Source organism: Synchytrium microbalum (assembly GCF_006535985.1).
Source record: "Synchytrium microbalum strain JEL517 chromosome Unknown SmJEL517_scf0056, whole genome shotgun sequence".
In the NCBI taxonomy this organism is placed as follows: domain Eukaryota; kingdom Fungi; phylum Chytridiomycota; class Chytridiomycetes; order Synchytriales; family Synchytriaceae; genus Synchytrium; species Synchytrium microbalum.
In genome coordinates, this window is record NW_022158405.1 from 25,674 (window position 1) to 49,465 (window position 23,792).

Sequence of the window (23,792 nt, forward strand, 5' to 3'; positions counted from 1 at the left end):
CCTTGCTGCTGTCCACCGTCACCTCTACTCCCACCATCATGACGACACGTATTGAATATACCTGCACTCAACAATTTCGGTTTAGGAGCCACAACCATCGGAATAAAGTTCTGTCCTCCTCGTTGTTGGGGTTTTCCAATACCTTTTGACAAAGCAGCAGGTGGTGCACCAAACAAAGATGTTTGAGCACTACCACTTTGCTGCTGCTCCATGCTAAGACTATTCATCTTGATCGTATTCCCTTCATCTACACCACCACCATCACTATCAACATTGAAGACGGGTGTATGGTGTGCTGGTGTATCACTTGGAAGTGGTGTTGATGATATGGCATTTGGTGATGCGGCATCTTGCTGCGCCTTCTTGTTTGATGACAGATCATCTGTAGTGGTAGCAGTGCTACGTGACATAATGAATCTGAATGGTGATTTACTAGGAGCATTGGTATTGGGCGGCTCCTTTGCTAGTGTTGGTGATGATGATGTTTGGCTCATCATCATGGAATTGCATGATCCCATGCCACCACCACCAGTACTATTGTTATTTGAATCATTAGAAGATATTGAAACTGACTTTGATGATGCATTACTAGGCGTATTCTTTTTCTTGAAAATGTTTAATGGGATGGGTGTGCTGTTTGATGATTTTGATGGATTGAGAAAGTTGGCTGTCATGGCGTCCCATGAATTTGATGTTGATGAATCATTGTTGTCCTTATCCATCTCTTCCGATTGTTGTTGATATTGATTGTTACTATGATAGAAAGTTGGTGTTTGGAAAATTGGAAGCCTTTTCCAACCAGTTTTTAAACGACTGACTGAAGCTTGACATGTGAAACAGACAGAAACACAAAAATCGGGGACCAGGGACCACAGAAAAGATCTGATCATTCCATTATCAAATGTTATCAAATGACGCGTTAATCCATGTGTAGATGCTCTTCTCACCCACGTCACGGAAACTTCATCAACTTGGACACAAACCTTGGTACGATCAGCTTTGGCATATGGGAAAGCAATACTATCTTATAAACCGTTTTGATATATTCTTGGAAATGTAGGTCCGACCTCTCTCATTGAGTTAGAAACAAGTAACCACACAGTTTCAAACTGTCTCATTGCTTGGGTACCTCAAGAGTGCTGCCTCGTATCTTTGGCCTAGTTTTTGGTTGAACAACAGCCTGCTTCCAGATAATAGATCAGATCGAAAAGCACAAGCATTGAAACGAATGTTTGAATGTTTAGAGGTTGCTTGGAGTTTGGCTTTGATATGATGTGGATCTCCTTCCATCATAGGAGAAGCACCACCTGAAGTCCCGGATGCCACTTCCGGTGTATCGGATTCTGCTTGAGGACCAACAGCATTCGTGACTCTAACGGGTTGCAGTCCAGCCATTAAGTATAGGAGAGAAAATTCATAGTGAATAACGTCAAGCAACTACCTCCAGTTCAGAAATATTTTGACCATCTGCAAGTGTGAACACGGCTCCCATTGCAATAATGGTGGGTGGAAACGCAGCCATCAAGCCCACAGATGCTACTCCAAGCAAGTACACCCCCGTGGCAATCGTAACCATTAGCGCAACCACATACACCAGAACGTTGGCAAATGGATTTGTAATATCCTGTGATGGAATCAGGTGTCAGTAAGATTCAAACCGCTTGTAGTGAGTCAGGTTGCGACCAAGTTCAGTACCATTGTACCATTGAGATGGCCAGCAGGTTCAACGGGCCCGGCGCGCTTGTCAAGAGATACTACAGCAAAAGCATTATCTTCCGTTCCTGTTACAAGAGCTAGTTGTTGTATGTCGTTCACATACCGTTAGTATGTGTGCAAAGTTATAGCACAATACATGTTGTCGACTTACCACTCACCCCGAACGCCACGGCGAGCAGTGCCGCCACACAGAGGAGCATTGACCTGATGCTGGTTTCAATAACGTCTCTTCAGAGGGAGTATGAGAAGTTAGAAAGTAGGTATCCGGTGTTTCGGCCCCTGATCGTTTCAGGCGATGCACATAGTCCCAAACCGTTAAAGGAAAAAGAAAAATCTTCTTTGCAATATGATCCTAGAACCAATAATATTGAAACAATGAGAGCTGATTTCCGCCCGTCCAACAAACAACGTGATGATGCAAGGAAACAAGAGATTGACCGTGAACTAGAATGATATTGCACCCTTTCTCAATTATTTGTTTACAATCATGATGATGCCCCTCGTCTTTACTCCAATACGAGCTCCATAAGATCGTTTTCTTTTTTGGTTTCTTCAACCTGACTGCCTCATAGCGGGATGGGTTTGAAATGTATGCCACATCGAGCATTCAGTGTCAATGCCGGTGAGGAACGACCGAGGCGCTTAGAAGGATCCTCCGAGAATACGCCCCAGTGTTCTGGGGAATCCTCACGAACGAGTTCGAGAGAAAAGTTACGAATAATGTTTGACATGAATACGACAGCTAGACATCAAAGGTACGGAATCACGTTAGAAAACGCTTTCAAACCATTAGAAATTGAACTTCGTGGAGCAAAATAATACAGTCAATTGTCGAAGAGACTCCAAATCGGACAGCAGACCAACCTTCTTGTTGAGCCCTAAGAAACATCAAACATTGATTTAGCAATCGCGTCTTCTCCTCACACCAAACAAACGGTTTCCTAACTTACATGTTCATGCCTAGGCATATACGAGGCCTAAAGCGAGACATTTGCGCATAAGTACCTTACTTGTACAAGAATCCAAAAACCAAGGCTCTTTACCCGGCATTGAAATGTGGAAACGCGAATTGATTTGGTTTGATGAGAAGACCATCCTGATCAATCCATCTAAACAACACAAAAGAGTCAGTATCGTTACATGATTCAGGTGAAGGGCAGCACGCAACATACCGTTCAGGTCGGAAAGTACCAGCGTCAGGGCCCCAGATATCGGTAGAGTAACCCATAACATATGGTGATATGAAGATGGCATCCCCCTTTTTGACTGGAGTTCCAGTTCCAGGAAGGACACAATCGGCAGAGGCTGTTTTCTGATTGCCAGGAACATTCGCGTGCATGCGCTGTTTTTGTTGAAATTTCAGTTAGTGCTTGAAAGAGAACGATCTCGACAATCGATCCTATGTGCAAAAACAAGGAACAAGCATGGGCACGCTTACCAAAGCTTCCAAGAATGTGGCATTCGTATACTTGAGCTGCTTGAGTGATTCAAAAGTGTATTGGCCGTCTTTACCCAAAACAGCAAGTAACTCGGCTCGGCACTTCTTTTCGACTTCGGGGTTTTGAGATAATCTCATGAAGGTCCACTATGAAAGACAGTGTCAAATGGGTCCAAATTTGATTTTAATGGCTTCAAATTTACTTGATGTACTTACACCCAATGTTTGGGCCGTAGTATCTCGGCCTGCGATAATGAAACTATCAGGAAAATCATGTCAGGATGGTCTCTTCTTGTTTCTCCAAGAAAGCTACGTCTTACTTGAGGGTGATATCACGTAATTGAGTGTCAGTTAATGGCGTCCCATCATCATTGCCATTGCTCATGAATAGATCCAATAGGTCTGAACCTTTATGACCAGCAGCAATCTTTTAAAGCAGAAACAAGTAAGCCATAGCCTAACTTTTCAGGATACTGTGAAAGATTCAGCTTACTTTGGCACGCTTCTCATCAACAACATCCTTTGCAAAATCATTCATAACCTTCAAATATCCATGCATTTTAGCATGATCACCATTGAAATACTCCAAGATGGACCAAAAGGGTGTAGAGAAACGTGTCGACGTGATTTGGTTGGCTCCATCGAATGCCTGCATAAAAGGCTCAACAGGAAGGGTATAAATTCCATCGGCGTTGATTTTACCGTTGCCTTCGATGGCGTTTGTTTTACGACCCATTGCAATCAAAGTGAAGCTAGCAAGTGAATGGTCAGGACGTGCTTTTCGACCAACTGTAATCTACTGCATCTGGCTTGCGCGTTACCTATCAAGAGTAGCCCTTAACAACAAATCTTGCAACTCGATTATACCACCCATCGATGCTGCCGTTCGAATTTGGGCTACAAGCTTCTGGGATTCCTCAACAAACACATTGCTGAATAAATCCCTGAAGTTCTTGACGCTGTAAAAAGAGGATGTCAGCACATACAAGCACACAATATATCTCGAGCAAAACGACTTACTTGAAGATATTTGCGCCGACTTTACGAGCTATACGCCAATCTTGGCCATCGGAATTGAAAATTCCATGGCCCAACATGTCCTGAGCATTCGCACGAAACTTTTCCCCCTTTTCAAACAAGTATGGATCTAGGATGGAACGAAAAATGAGCGAGCAGAAGTTGAGTCGCATACATCAAACTATGGTGGAGGCTAAGTGGTGACGAGAGAAAGCGGTAGTGTTTTCTTACAAACCTTTGAGGATGAATTCTACATCCTGAACGTTCACAGTTAGCATACAATTCTGGAACGGTAAAGTTAATGCCCATGCTTCTCCGAGTTCTTTGCACGTTTGCTGGATTTCAAAATAAAACAATGTGAGCCACATAGTTGGAAACACCGGTCGACAGTGGCCTATACGATCCCAAACACATCTCGAACCCCAAGTCTATAAGCACGTGGTTGCTTGCAATTCAACCGCCCCACTGGCTACCACATAAACCGACACTAAATACAGCAAAAATGAACCTACAGCAATCCAATCGGTTCTATAGTCATTCGTGACAATCATCTCTGGCGTGTTGCCAATTAACGGTGTGGGATTCTTCAACACTGGAAGTCCCATAGATTTTGGATTTCGTGTTCCAATGGCATGATCCTTGTAATAGTAGATAGTTCCAGCGATCCCCACTACAGTGGCTCCAGCAGCGAGTGCGATCGGAAGCGCATAATTGTGTTTCTTTTGGGACATGTTTTTGGTGTGCACTGAGTAGCAAGCTTTTTAGCGACAGGGAGTAATAGCGATCACTCCTAGGGAAGCGACCGTAATTCGATAAAGTGCTTGCAAGAAAACAGACTATGGAGCTCCCGTACTTTACCTCTCGCTAGTCGATGCGGATAAGATGTAAAATGCCGCTCACGTATTTTGTAGGATAAACCCTCCAGCATGCTGGCCAGCATGAACCCAAGCAAGGGAATCTGATCTCAATACCTACATTCGGATATTCGATACATGTACATTCTAAAGCGCGTCGAAAACGCGACACAATGCACAAAACATCAACAAAACACTCACAAAAGAATCACGCAATGTATACATATATTTTGGGAAATGACGCAAACAGACAACCAGACAATCAAACAGGATGAACTTTGAACGTAATGCCATTTCGAGCATTCAATGTGAGAGCAATAGATTCTCGTCCAGCTCTCTTGGCTGGATCAGGATCCCATCTTCCCCAGTGCTTGGGAGAATCGTCACCAACAAGTTCAAGACTGAACTTTCGTATGATGGTAGACATGAAGACGACTGCTTCTTGTTGAGCCCTGTTATATTCAAGTGGGGAGTGAGTAGAAATCTCCGTTGATCGGGACGTAAGCGAACTTACATGCTCATTCCGAGACACAAGCGAGGCCTAAACAAGATCTTGATGGTGAGTATCTTGGTTTGGTCGTGGTCCAATAGTTGCTTCTTACCCGGCATTGAAATGAGGAAATTCAAATTGATTTGGCTTGATCAAACTTCCATTCTTATCAATCCACCTCTATTCGACGTGATCATTAGAAAATCTTCATTGAGTGCAAATATCTCAGCAAACGTACTTCAGGTACAAACTCAAGAGCGTCAGCACCCCAGATCTTCTCATCTCGACCCATAACATATGGACTGAACAACACCGTGTCTCCAGCTTTAATGGGTGTGTTGGTACCAGGTAGGACTGTGTCTTTTGATGCAGTCTTTGAGTTGACGTGTACGTTGGCATGGAGACGCTAGAATCATTCAAAACGAGACAAATGTAAGCCAAAACAGTGTACAAGTTGGTTTCTTTCAAACGTACACATACCAAAGCTTCCATAAACGTAGCATTCGTATACTTCAAATCCTTGAAAGTTTCATACGTGTATTCCCCATCTTTACCCAAGACCAACAGAATCTCTTCACGGCACTTTTTCTCAACTCTTGGGTTTTGAGCGAGACGCCAAAATGTCCAAGATAATGTTTGGGCCGTTGTATCGCGCCCTGCGATAATAAAGCTATAAGAGGCAGTTTAGTACCCTCACGCTTGCTTTGATAACGGAGAACTTGCGCGTTACTTGAGAGTAATGTCACGTAATTGCTGGTCTGTCAAAGGAGCTCCGGTTTCTGGATCACCTTGAGCCATGAATAGGTCAAGAAGGTCTGAGCCTTTCTGCCCTTCAGCCATCTAGAAAACATCGTAGGTGTTGAATATGTGAGATCGATATATCACAAACAAGATTGCTCTCATTCAAACATTAACCTCATCTTTACCTTGGCACGTTTGGAATTGATTACATTCTTGGCAAAATCTTCAATAAGAGCGAGATGTTGATTCATTTTGGCAGAAGTTCCATCCCAATACTCCCAAATCTCCCAGAATGGCATATTGAAACGGTCTGCCGAAATTGTATTCGCTCCATCAAATGCGTCCATGAAGCGTTCTCGGGGTAAGACGTAAACACCGTCATTGTCGAGCTTGCCCTTTCCATCGATTGCATCAGCTAAAACGGAAAGATTGAGTTCTTTAGTTGCGAACATTGTGCATAGATTCGCCAACTGATGAGCTTACTAGATTTGCCTAGAGCAATGAGGGTAAAGCTGTCCATCGTCGCACGCAGTAACAGATCTTGCAGCTCTACAATTCCACCCATTGAATGAGCAGTAGCAATTTGGGAGGCCAATTTCTTGCTCTCGTCGACAAAGACTTGGGAGAACAAGTCTCGAAAGTTCTTGACACTAAATGACGTTCAGTCAACAGAGCATTCAGATAGAAACAGTGAAAGTGCACAGAACTTACTTGAATATGTTTGATGCGACCTTCCTTTGATTCTTCCAAGCATCTCCGTCGCTATTAAAAATCCCATGACCAAGGAACTGTTGTAAGTTGTCTCTGAAGAAGGGACCTTTTTGCCAGAGATATGGATCTAAGCCAAACCAACAAACCAAGGGGTGAGAGTCAAAACAGTTGTATGCATATTGTAAGTGTTTCAAGCTCACCTTTGAGCATGGCTTCGAGGTCTGCGACGTTGAATGTACATAGCAAATTTTGAAGTGGGACCGTCATTGCGAAAATGTCACCAAATTCCTTTGATTTTTCGACGAGCCAGTCTGCTTGATATTCTGAGACTGAAACCATTTCAGGGATATTTCCAACCAGTGGTGCCGCACCAGCGAGGACAGGAACTAGTTTACACAGGTGTGAAATAGAAGGGATTGTCAGTGAATGCCACCACTTGGGGATCGATGCGACGTGTTGCGCAAACGGAGCAGGAGATCAAAGAAACCAAAGATAGAGCGAATAGAGTACGTATTCTCAATGCGATAAACGTCAAAGTGCTGCAAGATTACCTCCATAGACGGCAGGATCGCGAGTAAGTATGGCCCGTTTTCTGTATCTCAAATACAAGCCCAGCAAGGCACTGACTGTGAGTCCTGTGCTGACAGCAGCAACGACTGGAAGTACGGACTTGCTCTTGTTGGTCGTCATAGTCGGTTTGTCGTGAAAGATTGAAGCTTTGCGTAAAGCAAAGTGGAAGTGTGATTGTGGGGGAATGGAGTTTGCCCCTTCTCTTGACGTGGCAAAACCCTCCAACGTGGTGATCAGTCCACTGCGGATGTATCGAGGAAGCTACAGAATTGTCTGGCATCTTAATACACAGGAACTGACGTCGTGCTTTCAAATCGAGTGTCAGATCATTTTTCTTGTTTCATGCGATCAACGCGTCAAAAATTGTAGAAATCGTGCCGTCATTCTAAACGATAGACGTTCCGAATGAACCAAGTTGATCCACGAATCTCAGAGTGTGTCCGGGGTTCGTCTTGAAGTCGGGATCGAATTTGCTCATGCTTTGACAACGCACAACAAGGGTTAAACGAGAACAAAGATGGCAAAAGAATTCTTTCCTATGGTATCTGGAATTACCTATGGAGGTCCCGAATGCACTGACCCATTGAAGTTCAGATGGTATAATGCAGTAAGTTGACAAACATTTGAAATTTGAACGTCTCCTTGTCTTGTCAAGGTACTCAAGGTACTCACACTTTTGTATGATAATTAGGATGAAGTTATATATGGCAAGAGGATGCGCGACCATCTGAAATTTGCTGTAAGACGCACATCAAGAATGTCACGTTATTTGAATTCGGACGCAATCACTATGACAGAGGCATTTCACTTTGATCTGTATACGAAATTCATATGCTCATTGAATGCTTCAATCTCCCAGGTCTGCTTTTGGCATACATTTCGCTGGCCTGGCACAGATCCATTTGGTGTTGCAACATTTGCTCGCCCTTGGAGCACTATTGATGCAGCTGATGCCTCCATAGAACAAGCAATCTCTGTCTCCAACCATCGCGTTGATGCTGCTTTCGAGTTTCTGTCAAAGCTCGGTGTCGACTACTACACCTTTCATGACCGTGACGTTGCTCCCGAAGGAAGGACGATTCAAGAGACGAATGCCATTCTTGACGCTGTCACCGATTACATGCTGATCAAGCAACAACAGACTGGAATCAAGCTGTTATGGGGTACAGCAAACTTGTTTTCTCATCCAAGGTATGCAAAAAGATATGTCTTGAGGATTTACCTCTTGACATCCTTGACACTTTCGCACATTGTTTTTGTAAAGGTACAAGGATGGAGCCATGACATCTCCTGATTTGAAGGTGTTTGCTCATGCAGCTGCTCAAGTAAAGAAAGGTATGCTGTCCGTGAGCACAAAATGCAGTTGGGTCAAGTGGTAAACATGTCAATTTGGTTGCAGCTATGGAAGTCACTAACAAACTCGGCGGAACTGGATACGTATTCTGGGGTGGTCGTGAAGGCTACCAAACCATCTTGAACACCAACATCAAACGAGAAATGGACCATATGGTAAAATCGTACTCGATTGCCCGCGAACGATTGAGCGACAGGATGTATTCAAATACCTTAAATATTTAGGCGACATTCTTGCGTATGGTTGTTCAACACAAAAAGGACATTGGGGCCACATTCCACATGTTTATTGAACCAAAACCACGAGAGGTTGGAACTTGTATGTCATGGCGTGATTCAAGACACATTCAACTAACCGGTTTGGCGGTTTGTTAGCCTACCAAGCATCAATACGACTATGATGGTAACTTGGCATCAGTTATATCTGTTCTTCAACACTCATGTTCTCCTTTTTTTGCCACAGCTCAAACGGTGCTCCACTTCTTGCATCTTCACAACCTCCAAGATGACTTCACATTGAATATCGAGCCAAACCACACTACTCTTGCAGGTCATAGTTACGAGCACGACGTCGTTGTTGCAGCTGCCTTGGGAAAGCTGGGATCGATTGACTGGTAAACTCAAGTTGCTGCATTGAGTGTTTCTTGAAGAGGCCTCAACACTTGATTTTCTTTAATAGCAACTCTGGTGATCCATTGCTGGGTTGGGATACGGATCAGTTTCTGTGCAATGAAAAAGAAGCTACTTTGGTCGTGAAAGTAAACTGACGACATATTCATTCGAGTTATATACTCGTGACGCCACTGATTCGCATTGCCATTCTCTAGGCTGTACTTGAAATGGGTGGATTACGAGGTGGCTTCAACTTTGATTGCAAACCTCGTCGAGAAAGCACCGATTTGGAGGTACGACCCAATCCTTTGCGAAAATGTATATTTTGTCGCTTTGATTAACTCTTGAAACTGATCTTACACGCCTATTGGTAGGACTTGTTCATTTCCCACATTGGTGCCATGGATGTCTTTGCTCGTGGCCTTCGCAATGCTGCCAAGATCCTCGAAACCGGTATCATTCCAAACATGGTCTCCCAACGTTACTCGACATGGGACTCTTCTACAGGAAGACATATTGAAGCTGGCAGTTCGTCACTAAAGGAATTGGCCAAGATTGCTGAAGATCAAGATCCAATTGTGGTCGCATCTGCACGATCGGAATTGTTTGATCGAGTGTTGAATGACGAAATTCACAATTCTATCGCGAAAGACTCAAAGCTTTAAAAACAGGCTTATGTTTGCCCTGCTGTGATAGTATTTTTGGCATTTTTGGACAGCAAATATAACTTCCACACGCTCTTATACGCGTTAAAATCGAAACAATCTCTTGTTTGGTTGTTGTCTTGCTTGAATGTGCGGTTCGAGATGTTGGCGTCAAGAAATCGCAAATTTTCGAAGTCCGTCTTCTCACTCCTCAACGTTGAGAGCCCAAGTGCATCACAAGACGTAGCGAGGAAAAAGAGAGGCGATTGGAATGCTATCTAGGGTGTCGTTTCCAGCTAGGCTCTTGCTAGCCAAGAGACTACCATTCATTGCCGTGAGTTTTAATGTGTTTGACACACACAGCACACAAACATTTTTCGCATGAAAAAGCTAACATTTTTAAAATAGCTGATACCACAGAGACCTTTTCATTTATCATCCATCGCACATGATGAGCTCAAACCAGCTGGAAGGGTATGTGCTGGAGCCCAGTGAAAATATTTGAATGGCTAAAACGGCATTGACTTTTGGCTACCAGCACGGTCAAGCTCATATACCTTTTTCACCTAGTTTCGTATCGAAACAGACAGTTTTGGAGAATTGGAGGTCCCTGCTGACAAGTATTGGGGTGCTCAAACTCAGAGGTAAGTTTCAAACTGTCGGAGCAACTCGGGCGATGGACGAGAGAAACAACGCACTTCGACGCCATGTTTCAATCGTCGATGCTACTACCCAACAAGCCCCTGACGCGTCATCAAGATGCATCTGTTGTGCTTTGAACGAGAATGCTACTCGCAAAAGTCACCGTGATGACTCACGCCAACTTTTTAAACACTCCAATAGATCCACTGAAAACTTCAAGATTGGAGGTCCAATGGAACGTATCCCAGAACCCGTCATCATCGCCATAGCCACAATCAAAAAAGCTGCTGCAATAGTCAACATGCAATCCAACTTGGATGCCAAAGTTGGTCAAGCTATCGTGAAAGCCGCAGACGAAGTAATTGCTGGCAAACTATCAGACCATTTCCCACTAGTAGTATGGCAAACAGGTTCAGGAACCCAAACAAACATGAATGTAAACGAAGTCATTGCCAATCGAGCTATTGAAATATTGGGTGGTAAAATTGGTAGTAAGAAACCCGTACACCCCAACGACCACGTCAATTACGGTCAATCCTCTAATGATACCTTCCCTACTGCCATGCATGTGGCTGCTGCTACTCAACTTGTAAATGGTCTACTGCCTGCTCTAGAAAAATTAGAAAAATCTCTGTCAAACAAGTCTAATGAATTCGCAAACATTATTAAAATTGGACGAACGCATTTACAAGATGCTACTCCTTTAACTCTGGGTCAGGAGTTTTCGGGTTATACCACACAGATTCAGTATGGAATTGAGAGAGTCAAGAATGCTCTACCTAGATTGTACTTGTTGGCTCAAGGTGGAACTGCTGTTGGAACAGTACGTATTCCGTTGAAAGCAAAAACGTGGTGACTATGAAGTAGGATTTGCTGTTGACAATTTGTCTTCATCTCAGGGTTTAAATACCAAGAAGGGTTTTGATGTGAAGGTTGCAAGTGAGATAGCAAAACTAACTGGTCTACCATTCGTTACTGCTCCGAACAAGGTAATCATCGTATAATTTAACATCAGGCAGATGGAGATTCCACGAGTTGGACTTGCTTATTTTCCGAATCTTGTCCCTCTCCTTCTAGTTCGAAGCATTGGCTACAAACGATGCTATAATTGAAGCTTCTGGTGCATTGAACGTTGTTGCTGCCTCATTGACTAAAATCGCAAACGATATTCGATTACTTGGGTCAGGACCACGGTGTGGTCTTGGTGAATTGGTACTACCAGCCAATGAACCTGGTTCATCCATCATGCCTGGTAAAGTCAACCCTACACAATGTGAAGCCATGACCATGGTGTGTGCTCAAGTCATGGGTAACAATGTAGCCATCACTGTTGGTGGTATGCAAGGACACTTTGAGGTTCGTCATACACTTTCGTCGAGTCTTTTTTTCGTTGAACGTCTTTGATTTGATATTTGGATTAAAAAGCATATGCTAACTCTTTCCATACATATCATGACAGTTGAACGTATTCAGGCCAATGATAATCAGAAACATGCTACACTCTACCCGCATCCTGGCTGATGCCTGTGTCTCGTTCGTAGATCATTGCGTAGATGGAATTGAAGCTAATACTAGACGAATTGATGCTTTAATGAGAGAATCCCTGATGCTGGTTACAGCTCTAAACCCATATATTGGATATGATAATGCTGCTAAAGCTGCTAAGAAGGCACACATGGATGGCACATCGTTGAAGGAGGCTACTGTTGGTCTAGGATTGTTATCGGAAGAACAATTTGATCAGTATGTTAGACCGGAAAAGATGATTGGGTACGCCTGGGACAGTTGTTTGAAACAACATTGCTGAACGCTTTGACTGGTTTTTTTGTATTTCGCGGCTGTTAACATACTGCATTTTCAAATTAGGCCACGACCATGAGACCACATTTTCTGGCGCTTTGGGATTTATATGACTCACTGGTATTTGTTTCAAGGATAATTTGCATGTTTAAATAGACAAGGCCTAAGCATTTTAAATACCTTTTCCGGTTTTGTGCGATTTGAGACTGAATAACGTGAAATCCGACAGCAAAGAAAATCAAAGTTAAAGTACATGTATTATGAGGAATCCCATACTATTATGGAATCATGGTCGACTCAGATGTCTATATGTTACATACAAGACCACAGCACCGAGTCCCAGATATAGCTGGTTGTGCAACCAGGTATCTTCTGGAGTTATTGGCCATACCACATTCCTTTGAAAGTAAAAGTCAATAAGACTGCTGTATCATGGGAAGACACTCTCCACCAACCCACCATATCACGCTAGTAGGAAACGTGGTTGACGGCTCACAGATATAATGAAGTGGCGTCCACACCAATGCATAAAAGCTGGTGCTCAAGTCTTCGTCAGGATTAAGTCCATCAGCCATTCTCTGTATCTGGCCAGAGTACCAAAAGCTTTCTATAGATGGCATCTTATTCCAATCGTGTTTGGAATCAGGCACAGTATAATCACAAATCGCGTTTCGTGCTAGCAGTATTTGTGGCAGCTCCGGATATAGACAGAAGGGCCTTCCAATGCCAACAAGGTCTGTTAGGCCGGAACGTACAACTGCAAGAGATCAAAAGATTGGAGTTGCATTGATGTCATCCACAAAGGTTATACAACGCATACATACCTGACGCCATAACACTCCTAGTACGAAACCCACCAGTGACCATAAGAGGGATCTTGACATGTTGGCGCACCAGCTTGATAAAGTCCAAAAAGTATCGTTCTCGTTTCACAGTAGATTCTCGATGTCCCTTTTCAACAGAAGCCTCAGATTCATACGATCCACCAGAAACCTCGAGCAAGTCAATCCGTGACTCCAACATCTTCAAAATGGAAAGGATGTCCTCGTCAGGTGCATTGATACGCTGATAGTCTGTCGAGTTGATCTATTGAGAATGCAATAAAATCTGTAACAGACCAAGTCAAATGCAGGCACATCAAGCAATTCTTACCTTGACGCTAATGGCAAGTTTCGGACAGTTCAATCGTATACCATGAAGAATTTCTCGCAGCAGCCTCATTCGATTATCCAATGCTCCTCCATATTCATCGTGACGGGCATTTGGTGGATTTAAGAACTCGCCCAACAGGAAAAGATCTGCGGAGTGAATTTGTACTCCGTCGAATCCAGACTTTTCAGCGACTTTGGAAGCAAAAAGAAATGCATGACGAACCTATTTTTGGGTTGATTAGCGGACGTGGATAAAACCAGCGAAATCTAAAAACATACTTGATGTACTTCTGCTAGACTCATTGCCACCGGATGAGTACCAAACATGTGTTTGGAAATGGAAGACACACTGACTGCCACTTTGGGTGTCTTATTCACAGCATACGGAGTCTAGTTGTCAGGGGTAAGCTTTAAATGCTATGAAAACAAAGCAAATAAACATAGAGTACCTCCAGGCCTCCGTGATTTAGCTGCATGATAGCTGTACATCCGCTTTCCTTGCAAGCTTTTGCAAAACGAATGTACAAGTCCAAGCGACTCTCTTGACCAGCAACCAAAGACACATTCCTGCGTGCCTCTGCAAAAGGAAATCGAGATCAACGAGAACTCTCAAGCTGAACTAGTTGTAAGCGTATACATACCTAGATGAGCCTTGTCTACCATGACGTTTCCGGTAACAATCAGTCCACACCCAGAACGAGCCCATCGTGAATAAACTGTAAAGACTCGCTCATTTGGCAGATTGTCGCGTGCATCAGCAATGAAATCAGTCAAAGGAGCCTTCGCGATGCGGTTCTTGATGGTGATTCCACATGGAAGAGTCAAACTTTGTGACAAGACAGAAACGTCGTCTTGAATGTCGGCCATCTTCACGCACAATTATCAACGGAATGGTGAAGGCCGTCAGCAGATCTTGAGCTTGGACTGATTTGAGCTTTAATGCGGTGGAGCAAAGTCTAATAGTCGGCTGGTCAGAAAGTGACAGGGACGATGTTTGGATTTTTTCGTAAGCTCAGACATTCGGGTCCAGATGCAACTAGTGAATCTTGGAAATTGCTTGGAGACTCACCAAAGAGAGACTTCTACTCTATCTCTACTAGACTCGCCGGGGTCAGAAAGCTGATGTTTTGAGAATCAAGCTCAATAGCAAGCAATGAAAAACAGAAGAGGCAGCCGCGAGAAACGGCTATGAAGCCAACGCTATACCGAATACCGGCGAAATTCACCAATTCATTCCGTTAGGTAGACAATTTACGGTAGAGCACGTGAAATGCCTCCAAGATGTCTACACTGCCTCCAACAGTAACCGTTGAACGGTTGAAGAAATCCTGTTGGTGCTGAATTTACCGACGGTCGGTCTCTCGTAGCAATTGCATCTTCAATTAACACGTAATAAATACGGGAAACCTGGCCCATTCCTCCTCAAAGTCTTTCTGATGCCTGCATCGTAACTTTTTTTTCCAAGTTTGCTCCAAACACAAGAAACTGTCAGTTCGTGGACGGAGGATGAGCATTCCAACGAGGAAAGTGTCTTCAAATTGGAAGACGTTATCGCAGGCAAGTGAAATTTCAATTGGGCCGTTTAGGCATTGGCTTCATTGTTGACTCTGTCCCTTGACAGGAGTTGCAAAAAACTGGGAGCAAACGAAAACGAGCTCCTAAAGAACAAGACAAGGAGCTTCATACTGAATTCAAGCCTGCCAAAGCTCCAAGAATCGATTCTGCCAAGTACGTTTTGCTGGAACGACACATTGTCAACCAAGATCAACATCAAACTACACCTGGTTTTGTGCGCTCATCAAAACGTTCTTATAGTCATCAAAAGTTAGAAAAGAAGAGCGGCACCGCATCGAAATCATCAGCCGCATCTGTCGCATCCACCGTCACCCTACCAACTCCACCACAAACCGTCAAAGTCGTCGATTTCTGGTTTGACGATATACCAGAAGAAGACTTGAAGCTAGCGTATGGGAGTAGCGTATCCCTCGAGCTCGTCAAATCAGGCTCTCAAGTCATTGTCAAAATGAATGGATCTAAACAGGCTGATGACGATACCAAGGACGTAAAGAGTCAAAACGTTGATGAGGATGCAGATGCCACGGGACTCAAATCCAAAAAGAAGCCTAAAAAGGAGCTACCACCTCCTATAGTGTATATATCAAAAGATCTCGTGTTGCAAAAGGAGGTTGCTCCAGTCCCAGCGTCGCGTCAAAAGTACGGTTTTTGGATTCCGTTGCACCATTCGAGATGTCAGCACCAACAGTTATTTCTATTTAGAGTTGGAAAATACATAGCAATGGATTGTGAAATGGTTGGAATTGGACCAGCTGGTCTCGTATCAGCCTTGGCTCGTGTCAGCATAATCAATTTCCATGGTCATGTTGTTTTGGATACTTTTGTCAAACCTATTGAGCAAGTTACGGATTTTCGAACTCATGTTAGTGGTGTTACACCTGCTCTCTTGCATCAAGGTATTGTGATAGATTTGCAATTTTTCGTCCCTCCGAATGCTGACCCCAATTTATCTGTAAATACTAGGCATAACGTTCAAGGAAGCTCAAGACTTAGTGGCTTCCATTCTGAAAGATCGAACTGTAGTAGGGCACGCAATCAAGAACGATTTCCAGGTATGTGGCTACAGAATTTGGGGCTGGCAAAAAGAGCATCTATTGAGACCTACGATTCCCAAAATAGGCATTATTACTAGACCACCCCCGGAAACTCATTCGGGATACTCAGCTATACAAACCATTCCAACGAGCAGTGGATAGCAAGAAACCTGCTCTGAAAAGACTAGCAGCTCAGATATTGAATATTAGCATTCAGGAAGGCTCTCATTCATCAGTAGAAGATGCACGAGTGGCCATGCTCTTGTATCAAATGCATCGTGTCGAGTGGGAACGTCGTCTCGCTACGAGATTCATGTGAAATCCTCATTTAATAAATGGAACTGAATTGTAAATAATTCAACAAATATATTTTGCATTCGAATACGAGACCACCGTCTATCTACATGTCGTGAATTTATCTACAAACTGTCACGTCAAACTCTCCAGCATCCGCCTCAAGCAAGAGGTTGAAAATCGTGTTTTCAAACACCTTCTCTGCCATAGTCTGGAACTTTGTTGATCTAAGTAAGGTACGAGAGTTCTTTAATGAGCTATACCTTCTTATGTAGTCGATTTTCTTCTCATACCTGAGAACTTTCTCAACACCTTCACGTTCTTCTTCAGACAGTTCCTTTGAATCTCCAGAATAGACACCATTTGAAGGAACTGAAGTCAACTGGGCAAAGTATGGTGGATCTGGTTCATGCACCAAAGACTCTGCAAGGCCTTCACTATCAAGTTCTTGCATAATATCATCCATCATCTGATCAACCATGGATGTAAAGACAGTCTTGGTCGATGAAGATGGTGCTTTGGTCAGGTTGGTCTAATGAGATTCAAATTGTTAGAAGTCCAGACCCAAAAAAACACCTATCGTGAATGTCTTACAGGCCGAGCTTGTATCGGCTCAAAGAAGCACTCCTCAAATCCAGTATACAGACTCTTGAATTCCTCTGCACAGTGAGAATGCACCGCCAGTCCCAGATACATCTTACAGACAGGCGTTGATATCAATCCACGATTCCTTTCATCGCTAAGCGGCTCATCATACGAGTCTGGGTCCACATTGCTACTGTTTATAGGAGGCAGTGGACGATACTTGATGGTCCTCAAATCCACACGAGACCCTTTCATAGCGAATTCTCGATTGCCGATGAAAGATGTTCGGTCAATTGACGTTTGTGATATAGCTTCAGCAGACATCTAGATCAACAAAAAAATCAGTGTGAATATGTGGCGAGGAAGTCCAGAACACTACGAAGTCTCACCCTGTCTTGATCATGGAAGAGAAGGCAAACCAAATCAATATCCAAGATTCTTGGCTGCTGATCCAAAGTCATAACCATCTTGCAAACAACACTTTGTCCTGGTTCTAGTATTCCCGTCATGGGCGTCACGGCCAAAGCTGCAAAAATGCGGTCAGCGTAACAAGACGTAGTGTTGCAAACAAGGCACTCTCTCTCACATTCAAGACCACTCATCGGTGGAATCTGCCAAAGGAATCGAAGCGGCAATCTTTGACCAGGCTGACTCTGAATGACAGCCACTTGTCTTAGCAGTGCTCCAAGCGGTGCATGTCCGAAGTTGACTCGGTCCTATTTGGAAGAAAAAAAGCGCTCACGTTAGTCTGTTAATATCACAACGACAAAATCTGGACTTACAACAGACAATACAGCCAATTGATTTTCGAACTCAATGGATCGTGTAGTCGGTATTTTGTCTCCATGTTCAGTCCGACTCACACGTTTGAAGTCCTCAGATTGCGTATACTGATTCGATATTATGTGAGGGCATAATTTTTTTGGTCTTGCAAGAGAATACAAACATACTTGAGCAATGCCACGACCTTGAAATGTAACCATTCTAGTGGCGCCATCATCAATCTTGATTGGTATCTCAATCTAGCAAAAGCAAATGTGAGCACGAAAAAAAAATCGCCACTAAGAGGGTTGTAATACCAAATAAGTCTTAGTTTCAGCAGGACGGAATATAAACGGTATCCACGCAGAATCTCCAGGATTGACACAACCTTTAGGTTGCAAGCACGAGAGCACTTCAAATCCATGGTTTTGCTCACGTATCTAAAAGAGAGAAGAACTATTCGTTAGCTGCCCAAAAACAACGTTTAAAGTGCTACTTCTAATGACGAACCTGTTTAAACACTGCCTCACTAATCTCATACTGCCATGATACAAGACCAAAGTTAGGTATTTCAAAAATCTGTACTGGAGGTCTCATAGAATTCACAGCAACAGATCGAAGATGGAATGTTGATGATGTGAGGTGTGCGTATTTTTGAACTGGATCAACAGTGTTGCCCGTCACAGTGACGATGAGAGTTTGACCTAATTGGTAAAGTGAGAAACTTGACATCACCAAATGAGTCGTGTGAAGCTCGGTTTGTTTACCGCTTGTGTTGCCATTACTCGAAAGACGGAAGATACACGGTAAGTGATGCGACCCTCGCTCACGATGGTAATAGGCAAAGTGGACAATGATCTCCTCATTAGGAGCTAGTGTTCCATTCTATGCCATGGTACTGCGTTACTTTTTTTCCTAGAGTGAAACAGGAAAACAAAAGCACCTACCCTTGGAGAGATTTCAAATAACTCATGGTCAACAACAAAAGTCTGTTGTGCTTCCTCTTCGGTCTGATCTGCAACCTCAATCCATGTCTCTGGTTGAACCTATTAGATGCGAAAAAAGAAGAGGTAATGCAAATATTGCACACGCAGTAGAAGGGATCAGAACCTACATCCATGTGATTCGGCAGGTCGAACGCCCAGTGTACTGGCACGACACCTGGGTTGACCATCCTCATAGATACAACAGTTGGCACCGACCTATATAAAAAAATTCTGTTTCAAATACTGTTCCAAAGGCCATTTCGAATGATAAGGACAGACGTACTCAAACGATGCAGCTCCAAAATCGAAAACGACTTGAGAATCATCGGATTCTTCTTCCTGTGAATCCGAAAGCCCCTATGCAAAATATGCTCCTAAGCATACTAAACTTATACATAGTTCATGGTGCATCGAATACTCACAGTTTCAACGCCAGTATTGAACTGTTCAATACTAAACATCCTCCACAGAGCACTCTTGCTCATATCTAGAACAGTAGTTTGAGCCACAGAAAAACCAACATCCGCACTCTATACATTACACACCAGAGCTGCGAACATCCATTACTTGAGTTACAGGTCGAACTCCTTGAACGTTTACATCAAACAATTTTAAGAGCTAAAGAAACGCTACCATAAGTGGATGCCATATCTGGAAAACAACTTCGAATCATACCTTTGCAGCTTCAGGCTTGTTTTTCTTGCTAAATCCTATTAACGGCAAGTTGCGCGGAAACAAAGCTTAAGTCCCTCCCTGAATTCAACATTTAAAGCTGTCCGAGCATACCTCTGACTTGATACAGCACACGGAACTTGGACTCGACACACTTGCTTGGCTCCACTCGAATCCGGATAGTGCTATAAGCCCGAGCATACAACATATCTGATGAGGTAGTCACATCAAATTTGGCGTCTGTGAGGAGTAGAAGAAACCAATGGGTCAAAAGTCATATTGTCTCCTACTTCAGATATGAACTCACCATCACTACCACCTCCAACACGAACAACATTCAAATCAAACAAAATGTCACATTCGGTAGGATTAAAGATTCGGACTTCTCGCTCTGCAGCTTGTCCAAGAAGCACAGGCCCAAAATCAATCAATTTAGGTTCAGCAACCACTTTGCCAATAGATCCTTGGCCCTTGACATCCAGAGTCAAAGTGTTTACAAAGTTTTGAGGATGATCGGGCCATGGTGGTTGTTCTGGAGAACATTGTTAAATTTAAAGCAATACACGTCTGAGGGAAGGTGTTTTTGTTGTTGCTAACCTGAGAGATGATGACCAAATTGGCATGCCAGAGTTACATTATAGCCGCGAACAGCTGTTGGGTTGAACGTGCATTTGAGGACTTGGGACCCATTCGGCACTAATAGTCCAAATGCTGGTTCGACAGAGAAAAATGTGCACACATCCGTTGGTTGTAACCACTGCAAACAAAAAAGAGTCAGGCGCATTCTTTTCATGCATTGAGAAGGTGTAGATTCCCACCTTGAAATCAACAGATATCTGTGACAAATTCTGTATCGTGATTTGTTGAACAGCAGTAGTACCCAACAATGTTGGTCTAAAGCTAAGACTAGTTCCTGTGCTCAAAGAAACCTTTGCGAAATGACCAGTTCCGCCAAGTTGCAAGACCTATGAAAGCGATGGTGTTTCAAAAAAAATTCAGTGGTTTCTGCTTTTATTTTTTTCAACTGACTTGATTCTCCACCGGCTTATCATTAACCAGACACTGTAGCTGATGCGAGTATGGCAGTGGATCAGCTGGCACAAACCGAGCAACAATCAAGCGATGCTCAAGACTATTCAAAGTACAATGCCTTGGCCTCACTGACAAGACAGATCCCAATGATGATGTAACAGCTGCACTGCCAATATCTTCAACTGCAAACTTGACTGGCTGTGCTGAAGGATTAAACACTTTGATGGTCGAATACAAGGACCGTTCGACGTGACTGCCTGGGAATTGTAGCGTGGGTTGAGAAACGTCGATTGCTCCAGGAGGCGCATCAGTAGTCAATGAGTTTCTAATAGGTTCGGCGAGTAAGAGACAGCACAAAAAAAGCTTTTCAAAAGATTGCAATCTGAGCATGCATTACCCAGTGACGGCAACTTTCAAACACCAAGACGGTGTGAGTGTCCGTTCATCTACAGTTTTAGCACCTGCAAAAGTCATAAACGCTTCCAGCTCTCCTGTAAAGAGTTCATTTCGACTTTGTCCAGGATCAAAGAAGACTTTGAAATCAGCAATATCTTGTGCTTTCAAGTCAAACGTTTTGGGCTCAATAGTAAATCCACTAGTGGAAAGCGTTAAAAACCAAAACACATTTTTCATCAAGCATTACGTTTTTGGCTACCTAGAAGGAACCGACCACAGTCCCGCCACTTGTCCTTTGGTGTTGTTTGACACACGAATAGTCTTCTGCGTCACAAATCCTTTTGCAAACGATGACCCAAAATTGACTGATGACTCTGAGACTCCAGCTAGACGAGCTCCCAGTAATGTCTCGTTATAAAATTCACTCAGCATCTCAGATCCTTCACAGGGCGCATCTGAATGTATTCCTATCCATATAGGTGTGAGTCAACTGTCGGTTGTTTTTTGCTGATGCTGAATTTGTTACCAAAGTCCAAGTCTCGAGGAATCACGACATACGACAAATGATTTCTTGTGAATTGGATGACCTCTAGTTGTAACATCTGAGGGGCAAAAAAGCTCAAGGTAAACTACAGTGAATACCTCTCGGTTAAATGAATTCAGAAACGATACCTCTTGTAGCTCATCAGGATGATACATCCAAAGCCCATTCGATATTCGCCTATGGAAGGCATCTAAATGCTGTGCTGTTATGCAGATTGGCTTGACTTGGTCTGTGAAGCATGTAGCTAACAAATCCAGAGTCTATAAGATGATTTTGTTTAGATTTGCATTTCAATGCAAAACACGGACAATAGCAAAGTACCAAAGCATCATGATGCTCTAACAGACAATAGATTCTGCGATAGTAATTGAACGGCTCGTTGGCTGAAAATGTGAATGTGATTGTTGCAGATCGACGAGGCTCCAAAGTGCCCAACGTCTTGTCTGCTTTGAATACGCCAGTTCCGTCCAGCGTGAACTAACAAAATGGAGTTAGGTTTGAACTTTTTCTGTCGCGATTTAGAAATGCACCTGATATGCCACACGTTCAGAAGACAAGTTCTTCAGCATGACAGATTTGGATACTGTGTATGCGGATGGCACTTCACCAAAACTCAGGGCCGTTGTACTTAGAGCCACTTTGGATGCTAAAATAGAAAAAATAAGAGAGAAAAAGGCCAGCGCAGTGTTTGACGTAAGATGGATCATACCAACTGCTTCTCCAGTGCATGTTAACTGAAGACTGGTACCAGAGGGAATATCGATGTTGAAAGACTCTGCAGAGATTGGAAAGACAATGTTTGGAGCAAATATGAGCTATGAGAGGGTAATTAGATAATATCCTCGACAAGCAAAGAAACGAGCCCTAGAAGCATTTGCACACCTTCAGTTTGGCAGAACTGCGAGGACCAATAACGCCTTGCGATGGGTATACTGAAAATGCAGATGGCGAGGATCCAATTTCCTTAGGCGTCACCGTAAACGATGCTGGAACCTAATGTCACAGAATCAGTGATGGTAAAAAAATCAAACACTGAGCACCAGTACTTGCCGTGGACAAATTCTCTAATGTAGCAGTCTTCTCTGCCACACTCCCAACCAACGCATCACCAAATTCCACCTTCTTGACATTATGCCGGAAGCGTACATACGAGTACTTGCCAACTCCCGTAGCTCTGAGTTGTCGCGTCACTCTTTCTTCGTCCCATCTGTCACGATCACCGAAGCAACAGACTAGATTCGATTCACAGACAGACGCATCCTAAATGATTCAATGATATTTAAAAGAGGGTTTGATCTGGATTAAAACTGAACACAAATACTGACCTGTGGACAAAATTGAACGACTACATTAACACTTTCTCCTGGCGCAAGAGTTCCATTCTTTGGCGACAGCACTGTAAACGGCGAATTGACACCTTCATTCCATACGAAATATGATGGTAGTGGTCCAAGATTTGATAATTGGATTGATTTCATGCTCGTCGCGCGAACTGGCGAGTATCCGAAATCCAGCTTTTCTGTGAAAACCAGCTTGTGTTGTGGCAAGTTCCCAGCTAGATCTACGGTAAACGGTCCATATGGAGTCGAAAACTCGAGAGTGTCGTGGTGACGTTCCTGTTGATTAAACGATGTGAATTGTTTGACCACGGAAAACGTGCTTGTTTGCGTACATACGTGTTTCAACGGACTGAAGGTTACAGGAATGCTCCATGTAGTACCAGTGCTTAACGTTGTCATTTTAGAGAAATCCACTGTGAAAGCAGTACCCTACATTCGATAGATCGTCAACGTTTAACTTCAAGGGAAAGTACAGAGCGTCAAAGCGTGCCTTTGGCTGTGAATATGAAAGCTTCAATGCACCCATTCCAACATTCTTCACCACCAGAGTCTTGACATAGTCCTTTCCAGGCTGCCTACAGAACATTGATGCAAACTGTCAAACAACACGTTCACAAGAATTTGATATCCCAATACCCGGTAAAAATGAATTGCACAGTTACCATTGATCAAACATTACAGCATCAACACAGTCGACTCCTAAAAGTTTCTGTCTGGATGCTCTGTTGGTTGCTTTCTGTTGTCCAATTATTGGCAATGGAGTAAAGAAGGAGGTTTTCGTTGGCGAGAGCCGGCCAGGAGACATGGGAGCATCGCCCGACACCATAGGCATC

At 43.4% G+C, this 23,792-nt stretch overlaps 7 protein-coding genes across 7 annotated transcripts; 3 read left to right on the forward strand and 4 right to left on the reverse strand.

Annotated features, from left to right (window-relative positions):
* Nucleotides 1-2,282: 2,282 nt before the first annotated feature.
* SmJEL517_g05711 (uncharacterized protein) lies at nt 2,283-4,902 on the reverse strand (the record flags this gene model as incomplete). The annotated part of the gene is made up of 13 exons (XM_031171637.1): nt 2,283-2,458; nt 2,539-2,594; nt 2,667-2,693; nt 2,760-2,825; nt 2,889-3,058; nt 3,155-3,301; nt 3,371-3,413; nt 3,475-3,581; nt 3,648-3,906; nt 3,976-4,113; nt 4,175-4,301; nt 4,407-4,506; nt 4,684-4,902. The coding sequence occupies 13 exons, from the start codon at nt 4,900-4,902 to the stop codon at nt 2,283-2,285; spliced, it is 1,635 nt and encodes a 544-aa protein (XP_031022389.1).
* A 385-nt stretch (nt 4,903-5,287) lies between these two features.
* Nucleotides 5,288-7,657, reverse strand: SmJEL517_g05712 (uncharacterized protein; the record flags this gene model as incomplete). Its single annotated transcript, XM_031171638.1, has 11 exons — nt 5,288-5,477; nt 5,540-5,566; nt 5,628-5,695; nt 5,754-5,921; nt 5,996-6,185; nt 6,246-6,355; nt 6,442-6,671; nt 6,740-6,906; nt 6,968-7,094; nt 7,168-7,353; nt 7,519-7,657. 11 exons carry the CDS (start codon nt 7,655-7,657, stop codon nt 5,288-5,290), a joined length of 1,602 nt encoding a protein of 533 aa, XP_031022390.1.
* Nucleotides 7,658-8,054: 397 nt separating this feature from the next.
* SmJEL517_g05713 (xylose isomerase) lies at nt 8,055-10,167 on the forward strand (the record flags this gene model as incomplete). Its single annotated transcript, XM_031171639.1, has 11 exons — nt 8,055-8,144; nt 8,229-8,276; nt 8,397-8,728; nt 8,802-8,872; nt 8,937-9,046; nt 9,116-9,199; nt 9,266-9,293; nt 9,354-9,504; nt 9,570-9,648; nt 9,718-9,795; nt 9,877-10,167. 11 exons carry the CDS (start codon nt 8,055-8,057, stop codon nt 10,165-10,167), a joined length of 1,362 nt encoding a protein of 453 aa, XP_031022391.1.
* A 250-nt stretch (nt 10,168-10,417) lies between these two features.
* On the forward strand, nt 10,418-12,667 carry FUM1 (fumarate hydratase; the record flags this gene model as incomplete). The annotated part of the gene is made up of 8 exons (XM_031171640.1): nt 10,418-10,480; nt 10,555-10,620; nt 10,717-10,790; nt 10,990-11,611; nt 11,688-11,777; nt 11,866-12,144; nt 12,248-12,558; nt 12,655-12,667. The coding sequence occupies 8 exons, from the start codon at nt 10,418-10,420 to the stop codon at nt 12,665-12,667; spliced, it is 1,518 nt and encodes a 505-aa protein (XP_031022384.1).
* A 207-nt stretch (nt 12,668-12,874) lies between these two features.
* SmJEL517_g05715 (uncharacterized protein) lies at nt 12,875-14,606 on the reverse strand (the record flags this gene model as incomplete). Its single annotated transcript, XM_031171641.1, has 7 exons — nt 12,875-12,986; nt 13,048-13,345; nt 13,413-13,674; nt 13,741-13,962; nt 14,019-14,129; nt 14,189-14,316; nt 14,381-14,606. The coding sequence occupies 7 exons, from the start codon at nt 14,604-14,606 to the stop codon at nt 12,875-12,877; spliced, it is 1,359 nt and encodes a 452-aa protein (XP_031022385.1).
* Nucleotides 14,607-15,020: 414 nt separating this feature from the next.
* On the forward strand, nt 15,021-16,667 carry SmJEL517_g05716 (uncharacterized protein; the record flags this gene model as incomplete). Its single annotated transcript, XM_031171642.1, has 6 exons — nt 15,021-15,041; nt 15,361-15,467; nt 15,555-15,953; nt 16,017-16,210; nt 16,278-16,366; nt 16,434-16,667. 6 exons carry the CDS (start codon nt 15,021-15,023, stop codon nt 16,665-16,667), a joined length of 1,044 nt encoding a protein of 347 aa, XP_031022386.1.
* Nucleotides 16,668-16,763: 96 nt separating this feature from the next.
* Nucleotides 16,764-23,791, reverse strand: SmJEL517_g05717 (uncharacterized protein; the record flags this gene model as incomplete). The annotated part of the gene is made up of 34 exons (XM_031171643.1): nt 16,764-16,869; nt 16,936-17,174; nt 17,237-17,551; nt 17,617-17,753; nt 17,814-17,943; nt 18,010-18,117; nt 18,178-18,249; nt 18,307-18,429; nt 18,500-18,693; nt 18,757-18,874; nt 18,937-19,035; nt 19,104-19,191; nt 19,259-19,332; nt 19,398-19,462; nt 19,521-19,593; nt 19,651-19,685; nt 19,762-19,887; nt 19,955-20,179; nt 20,245-20,404; nt 20,466-20,612; nt 20,677-21,004; nt 21,077-21,274; nt 21,335-21,542; nt 21,602-21,677; nt 21,748-21,879; nt 21,941-22,096; nt 22,150-22,265; nt 22,329-22,434; nt 22,502-22,612; nt 22,718-22,879; nt 22,945-23,235; nt 23,296-23,388; nt 23,501-23,534; nt 23,622-23,791. 34 exons carry the CDS (start codon nt 23,789-23,791, stop codon nt 16,764-16,766), a joined length of 4,815 nt encoding a protein of 1,604 aa, XP_031022387.1.
* Between the last annotated feature and the right edge of the window lies 1 nt (nt 23,792).